General features: G+C 34.6%; 1 protein-coding gene across 1 annotated transcript; it reads right to left on the reverse strand.

The window, feature by feature from the left end:
* Positions 1-1,271: 1,271 nt before the first annotated feature.
* On the reverse strand, positions 1,272-2,219 carry LOC130836996 (putative gustatory receptor clone PTE01). The gene has a single exon (XM_057709730.1). It carries the CDS (start codon positions 2,217-2,219, stop codon positions 1,272-1,274), a length of 948 nt encoding a protein of 315 aa, XP_057565713.1.
* Between the last annotated feature and the right edge of the window lie 6,495 nt (positions 2,220-8,714).

An 8,714-nucleotide genomic window follows, 5' to 3' on the forward strand; every position in this document is an offset into this window, starting at 1 on the left:
CCTAGATATGCTGCCTAAAAAGACTCACATTAGTGGGAAAGACACCCATAGATTGAATATGAGAGGACAGAAAAAGAGATTTCATGCAAATGGAAAAGACAAGAAAGTGGGGGTAACAATACTCATATTAGACAAAATAGACTTTAAAACAAAGTCCACAAAGAAAGACACTATACAATGATCAATACAAGAAGAGCATATTACTCTTGTTCACATACAGGCACCCAATACTATGTATACATAGTATTTTTATTATGTATAATATAGATAACAGAGGAGAACATACTGTATAGCTCAAGGAACTCTACTTTGTGCTCTGTGTTGACCTAAATGGGAAGGAAATCCAAAAAAGATGGGATACATGTTTACATATAGCTGATTCACTTTGCTGTTATCTAGAAAGTAACACAACATTATAATACAAGTATACCTCAATAAAAATTAATAATAAAACATAAAATAAATGCCAATATACATAAAGGGAGAAATTGACAGGGATAGTATACTACTAGATTTTAATGCCTCACTGATATCAAATAACAGATCTTCCAGACAGAAAGTCTGTATGGCAGCAAGATTTTAAGAAACTCAATGGAATGGTTGGACTTAATTGATATCTACAGAACACTGCACTTTGAAAAAAATACAATTCTTTTTAATCACACACGGAACATTCTGTACAATTGACAATATACAAGGATTCAAAAAATAATGTCAGTCAGGTATCCAACATAAAGCACTAATGGTGTTTAGTTAATTTATTGGACATGTATCCACCTCAGCGTAAATGAAAAGAAGGAAATCTTCATTTACTGCTTTCTTATCATGTGCATACATTATCTGTTTACTCCTAGAATGCTTAAAGTCCTATATAATTAAAAATGAAGAATTATAATGGATGGGAGTTAAGAAAATACTGGTCCACAAACCTAAAAATACACAATAGTTGTGAAAAAGATTTACATTTTAAATATATAAAAAGGAGTTGTTCATCTTCAAGGATCCTTGGGTTATCAATGATAAGCTATAATATCCCCACTTACATGGCAAGGTTTACTCATGCAATGATTAAGATGAACAAAGTATCCTTGAACTATTGCCTAGTCCCATTAAAGAAATACCAAAGAAGAAATATTCAGCTTTAAGGCAAGGGGAGGTGTGAAGAGCATTAAAGTTGCAAAAACAATGTGAAGCAAGAGGTGAAAATTCAGGTTTAGATGTTTAGTTTTGCTGCATTTTCCAACCTACACTCCAGCTGGGTGTCACAGGTACTAAGATGAGACTGTTTTGCTAAGGACACTCCACATGGCCCTTTTAATTTCTCTGTTCCTCAGACTGTAGATGAAGGGGTTCAGCATGGGCACAACCACAGTGTACATCACTGAGGCCACTGCATCATTCGTGGGAGATTGTGAGACAGTTGAACTCAGGTACACACCAAGGCATGTTCCATAAGATAAGCAAACAACTGACAGGTGAGAGCCACAGGTAGAGAAGGCTTTATACTTCCCACCTGATGAGGGGCCTCTGAGAATAGAGGAAATAATTTTATAGTAAGAGAAAAAGATCCCTGACAAAGGGAGAAAACCAAAGATGGCACCAACAAAGTACATGACTATGTTATTGGTGAAAGTTTCAGAACAAGCAAGTTTGAGGAGCAGAGAAGGGTCACAGAAGAAATTAGAAATTTCCACATCCTTGAAGCAGGTAAATTGTAACACAATCAAATTGTGCACCTGGGAGTCCAAAAGGCTAACAAAAAAAGACACCAAAATGAAGATGCAGCAGAGATGTGGGTTCATGATGACCTGGTAGTGCAGTGGGTGACAGATGGCCACAAACCTGTCATAGGCCATCACAGTCAGAAGCATAGCCTCCATTATTCCAAAAAGGATAAAAATAGACATCTGTGTCAGGCAGCTGCCATAGGAGATGACTCTGCTGTGAGTTTGGATGTCCCCAATCATCTTGGGGACAGTGGTGGAGATGAAACCGATGTCAGTCAAGGACAGGTTGCAGAGGAAGAAGTACATGGGGGTGTGGAGGTGGGGGTCAGTGGTGACAGCCAAGATGATGAGCAGGTTCCCCAACACAGTGAGCAGGTACATGAACAGGAACAGGCTAAAGAGCACAGGCTGCAGTTCTGGATCATCTGAGAGGCCCAGGAGGAAGAATTCTGAGACTCTTGTTAGGTTTCCAGTTCTGTGTAGTTTGGACATCTTCGGACAATGAAAATAGGGCTGGAAACAAAGGAAATAAGTAAATGGGCATGAAGCACTCTGTCCATATTTTGGAATTCAAGTAATTCATTTCTATGATTATACACTGCAAGTCTTTCAGCAGTATTTCTAAGTGTGACAAATTCTATCTTCTTTGAACTTTCTTCATTGGTTTCTGTATTATTCACCTCTGTCTATTCACTCTTACTGTATAAAATTTCACTGAAAAGTGAAAGGGAATAAGATCATTAGAGGTAATACATCCATGATCTCAGTTAAATACAACCTACTTTATTTTAGAAATAACCAGTATGAGACTTTCCCTTCCCCTTTAAGAAAAAGTATAACCCAAAATGTAAAGAAATTATGCCATAGATATATAAATCTTATGTCATTCAAATGCAATTTTAGATATGTCCTTCACTGAGAATATTTATAAGTCTCTAAGAAATGCAGGACTGTGTCATGTGGATTCTAAACTTAGAATGAATGTTCATAATCAGAATATACTTTTATATGTTATGCAGACTTTTATCATTCTTTGTTTTTATCATAAATGAGTATTGAATTTTGCCAAAAGCTTTCTATGCTTCTAATGAGATGATCATATGGTTTTTATTCTTCAGATTTTTAATATACTGTATCACATTGAGTGATTTGCATATACTGAAGAATCTCTGCATCCCTGGGGTAAATCACACTCGATTATGGTGTATGATCCTTTTAAAGTGTTGTTGGTCTCTCTTTCCTGGTATATTGTTGAGGATTTTTGCATCTATATTCACCAGTGGTATTGGTCTATAATTTTCTCTTTTTTTTGTGGTATGTTTGTCTGGTTTTGGCATCAGGGTGATGGTGGCCTCATAGAAGGAGTTTGGGAGTGTTTCCTCCTCTGCCAGTTTTTGAAAGAGTTGGATGTTAGCTCTACTCTAAATGCTTGATAGTATTCATCTGTGAAGCCATTTGGTCCTAGACTTTTGTCTGTTGGAAGACTTTAAATCATAGTTTCAATTTCATTACTTGTGATTGGTCCGTTTGTATTTTCCATTTCTTTTTGATTCAGTCTTGGAAGGGTATATCTTTCTAATAATTTTCCATTTCTTCCAGATTGTTCATTTTTTTTTTTTTTGGTATATAGTTGCTTGTAGTAGTCTCTTATGATGCTTTGTATTTCTGCAGTATCTGTTGTTACTTCACCTTTTTCATTTCTAATTTTTAAAAAATTTTCTAGTATATTTTTATATTTTTTTCCTTTCAGTTATTATAGTGCTCATCTCTGTTTGTTTTTTCTTTAATTCTTCTAGGTCTTTGTTAAACATTTCTTGCATTTTCTTGATCTTTCCCTCCATTTTTTTCTGGGGTCCTGGATCATCTTCACTGTCGTTATCCTAAATTCTTTTTCTGGAAGGTTGCCTATCTCCATTTCATTTAGTTGTTTTTCTGGAGTTTTATCTTGTTCCTTTATCTGGTACATAGTCTTCTGCCTTTTCATTTTGTCTATATCTTTGTGATTGTGGTTTTTGTTCCACAGTCTGCATGATTGTGGTTCTTCTTTCTTCTGCTCTCTGCCCTCCACTTTACTTTTTTTGGGAATAAATTCTGTACTGGCAGGACAATACTAATTCTTTTTTTTTCTTTCTTTTATCTCTTTTTTTTCTCTCTTTTTTTTCTCCATTCATTGAAGTGATTGACAAGATTGCATGTATTTGGTTTGTGCTACATGAAATTTTTAATGATGTGAAAATGATGATTTAATACATATAGACATTGGGAATTATTACCATAGTCAAGTTAATTAACATATCTGTCATCTCACATAGTTTCGAATTGTGTGTGTTTGTGTGTGTGTGTGTATTTGCATGTAGTATGAGTTAAACAGATCTCTCTTAGCAGACTTCAAAATCACAACACAAACTTATTACCTGTAGTCACCAAGCCATGTATTAGATCCTCAGAGCTTACTCATTTTATATGAAAATTGTACCCCTTGACCAACATCTCTTTGTACCCCACTTTCTCTGCCACCTACTCTTCACAGCTACAGTTCTAATCTATGGTTCTAAGAGTTAAATATTCTTAGCTTCCACACATAAGTGAGGTCTTATACTATTTGACTTTCTATGCCTGGTGTATGTATTTCCATAAGTATAATATTCTCCAGGTCCATCTATGTTGTTACAAATGGCAGGATTTCATTCTTTTTATGGCTGAATTATATCCCATTGTTTATATATATACACCAAATTTTCTTTACTTCTTCATCTATCAACAGACACTTATCCATATTTTCACTATTTCAAATAATATTGCAATTATCCAGGAGTGCAGGTCTCTTCAAGGTTGTGATTTGATTTCTTTGGCATATAGCCTGAAGTGGGGTTGCTGGATCCTAGGTAGTTCTATTTCAGTTCATTGCAGGTTTTAATTTTTTAAGGAACGTCCATTATGTTTCCTGTAATGACTGTACAAATATTCATTCCCACCAACCAAGTACAAAGGTTCCTTTACCCCCACATCCTCACCAACATTTGTTGTATCTCTTTTTTCCCTTTATCATAGCCTTCCTAAGAGACATGAGGTGATATTTTATTTAGATTTGGACTTGGATTTCCTTATATAAACTGATGTTGAGTGCATTTTCATATATCTGGTGGTCTTGTTCTGTTGATCATAAAAACTCTTATTTACTGTTGAGGAGTTTAGCACCAGAGAAGGTCCCATGGCCAGGTCAGGACCCAACGATTTTGTCTATTTAACAGATTTTCATGTCAACCGTTCCTGATACAGGGATTACTATTATTATCCTACTATATTTAAAGGTAATTTGGTTCATTGTTTTGGCATATCAAACTATGACTTATTTGTGAAAAAATCAAAGTAGAATAATACAAATATACCTGGGTGGGACCTTATCTATGAAATTATGTAAATAATTGAACCTGGCTAATAGGACTAGTCAATAAAGTTTTAAAATCATTAATATTTCTTATACCAGTTGTTTTCAATTCCAGTTGATTATTTACATGTGCTTATTTTAAATTACACATCAATCCTGGCCTCAACCTAGAACCACTATCAGGATCTCTACATGGGAGTTTCTTTGTCTCCCTTCATTGATGCTGGGATTGATAAACACTGCCTTAAAATATTGCCCAAAACTTACAAAAAGCTCCATGAATGTTATCTCTTAATACTATCATGATTACCCCACTTTTTTTATTTTTACTTATTTTTATTTTTTATTTCTTAAAGTGTAAAATTTGATATATACTTTTCTTATTAGTAATGTATATATGGCAATCCCAACCTCACAATTCATCCCACCTCAACCTCCCCCATTTTCCCCACTTGGTGTCCCTATGTTGGTTCTCTACATCTGTGTCTTTACTAATGTCTTGCAAACTGGTTGATCTGTACCATTTTTCTATATTCCTTATACATGTGTTACTATACAATATTTGTTTTTCTCTTACTGACTTACTTCACTCTGTATGACAGTCTCTAAGTCCATCCATGACTCTACAAATGCCCCAATTTTGTTCCTTTTTATGGCTGAGTAATATTCTATTGTAATGTACCACATCTTCTTTATCCATTCATGTGTTGCTGGACATTTAGGTTCCTTCCATGAACTGGCTATTGTAAATAGTGCTGCAATGAACATTGGGGTGCATATGTCTTTTTGAATTGTGGTTTTCTCTGGGTATATACCCAGGAGTGGGATTGCTGGGTCATATGGTAATTCTATTTTTAGTTTTTCAAGGAGCCTCCATAATATTCTCCTTAGTAGCTGTATCAATTTACATTCCTACCAACAGTGCAAGAGTGTTCCCTTTTCTGCAAACCCTCTTCAGCATCTATTGTTTGTAGATTTTCTGATGATGCACATTCTAACTGGTGTGAGGTGATACCTCATTGTAATTTTGAGTTGCATTTCTCTAATAATTAGTGATATTGAGCAGCTTTTCATGTGCCTCTTGGCCATCTGTATGTATTATGTAGAGAAATGTCTATTTAGGTCTTCTGCCCATTTTTTGATTGGGTAGTTTGTTTTCTTGATATTCACTTGCCTGAACTGTTTGTATTTTTGGAGATTAATCCTTTGTTGAATCATTGGCAAATATTTTCTCCCATTCTGAGGGTTGTCTTTTCATCTTGCTTATAGTTTCCTTTGCTGTGCAAAAGCTTTTAAGTTTCATTAGGCCCCTTTTGTTTATTTTTGTTTTAATTTCCATTACTGTAGGAGCTGGATCAAAAAAGATCTTGCTGTGATTTATTTCAAAGAGTGTTCTTCCTATGTTTTCCTCTAAGAGATTTATAGTGTCTGGCCTTATACTTTAGGTCTTTAACCCATTTTGAGTTTATTTTTGTGTTTAATGTTAGGGAGTGTTCTAATATAATTCTTTTACATGCCACTGTTCAGTTTTCTCAGCACCACTTATTGAAGAGGCTGTCTTTTCTCCATTGTATATCCTTGCCTACTTTGTTACAGATTAGTTGACCATAGTTTATTTCTCGGCTTTCTATCTTGTTCCATTGATCTATATTTCTGTTTTTTTGCCAGTACCATATTCCCTTGATTACTGTAGCTTTGTTGTATAGTTTGAAGGCAGGAAGTCTGATTCCTCCAGCTTTGTTTTTTCCCCTGAAGATTGCTTTGGCTATTCGGGGTCTTTTGTGTCTCCATACAAATTTTATGATTTTTTGTTCTAGTTCTGTGAACAATGTCTTTGGTAATCTTACAGGGATTGCATTGAATCTGCGGATTGCTTTGTGTAGTATAGTCATTTTCTCAATGTTGGTTCTTCCAATCAAAGAACATGGTATATCTCTCCATCTGTTTGTGTCATCTTTGATTTCTCTCATTAGTGTCTTATAATTTTGTGAGTACAGGCCTTTTACCTGCTTATTTAGGGTTACTCCTAGGTATTTTATTATTTTTGTTGAAATGGTGAGTGGGATTGGTTCCTTAATTTCTCTTTCTGATCCTTCATTGTTAGTGTATAGGAATGCAAGAGTTTTCTGCGCATTAATTCTGTATCCCACAACTTTACTAAATTCATCGATTACCTCAAGTAGTTTTCTGGTGGCATCTTTAGGATTTTTTATGTATAGTATGATGTCATTTGCAAGCAGTGACAATTTTACTTCTTCTTTTACAATTTGGATTCATTTTATATCTTTTTCTTCCCTGATTGCTGTGGCAAGGACTTCCAAAACTATGTTGAATTGTAGTGGTGAGAGTGGACATCCTTGTCTTGTTCCGGATCTTAGAAAGAATGCTTTCAGTTTTTCACCATTGAGAATGATGTTTGCTGTGGGTTTCTCGTATATGGCCTTTATTATGTTTGGTAGATTCCCTCTATGCCCACCTTCTGGAGAGTTTTTACCACAAATGCATGTTGAATTTGTCAAAAGCTCTTTCTGCTTCTATTGAGATGATCATGTGGTTTTTATCCTTCCATTTGTTAATATGGTGGATCACATTGGTTGAATTATGTATATTGAAGAATCTTTGCATTCCAGGGATAAACCCCACTTGATCATGGTGTATGATGCTTTTAATGTGTTGTTGGATTCTATTTGCTAGTATTTTGTTGAGGATTTTTGCATCTAAATTCAGCAGTGATATTGGTCTGTAATTTTCTTTTTTTGTAGTATCTTTGTCTGGTTTTTGTATCAGGGTGATGGTGGCCTCATAGAATGAGTTTGGGAGTATTCCTTCCTCCAAAATTTTTTGGAAGAGTTTGAGAAGGATGGGTGTTAGCTCTTCTCTAAATGTTTGATAGAATTCGCCTATGAAGCAATCTTGTCCTGGATTTTTGTTTTTTTTTTGGAAGATTTTAAATCACAGTTTCAATTTCATTACTTGTGATTGGTCTGTTCATGTTTTCTATTTCTTCCTGATTCAGTGTTGGAAGGTTATACCTTTCTAAAAATTTGTCCATTTCTTCCATGTTGTCCATTTTATTGGCATATAGTTGCTTGTAGTAGCCTCATGATTCTTTTTATTTCTGCTACCCCACCTATTTTTAAAATGCAAACATTTAATAATATTTGATTCACATCTTATATTTTATAGAGATTTGAAACATTAATGATAAAATGTAACTTTTCTTGGTATCTCAGCTCAATCCGATTGCTCTGCATACATGTCCCCAAAAGCAGCCAGTGTCATGAATTTGATGAGTATGTTTTCTTGTAAATGTTTCCAAAATTTCAAATCTCATTTATGAATCCATAGCCAGCTTTTTAAAAATCTTCCCTAAACAGAATACTATCCATATTGCTTCTGAATGCTCTTATTTACTATAATGTTTTGGGTAAATCTCTTTTTGAAGTACATAGAACTATTGATACTTCCAACATTTTCTTGATGCACATGATTACATAAGGAAGGACAAAGTTTTCTTCAGTTCATACATTTCTATTTACATTAATCTATTTAAATTAAAACATTTACAATGTATCTTTCACATGTTTTAGATGCAATAA

This window comes from Hippopotamus amphibius, chromosome 15 (genome assembly GCF_030028045.1).
Source record: "Hippopotamus amphibius kiboko isolate mHipAmp2 chromosome 15, mHipAmp2.hap2, whole genome shotgun sequence".
Taxonomy (NCBI): domain Eukaryota; kingdom Metazoa; phylum Chordata; class Mammalia; order Artiodactyla; family Hippopotamidae; genus Hippopotamus; species Hippopotamus amphibius.

What these genes read in the sequence shown, in the direction of transcription:
- LOC130836996 (XM_057709730.1), bottom strand. Translation starts at nt 2,219, where the DNA reads ATGTCCAAACTACACAGAACTGGAAACCTAACAAGAGTCTCAGAATTC.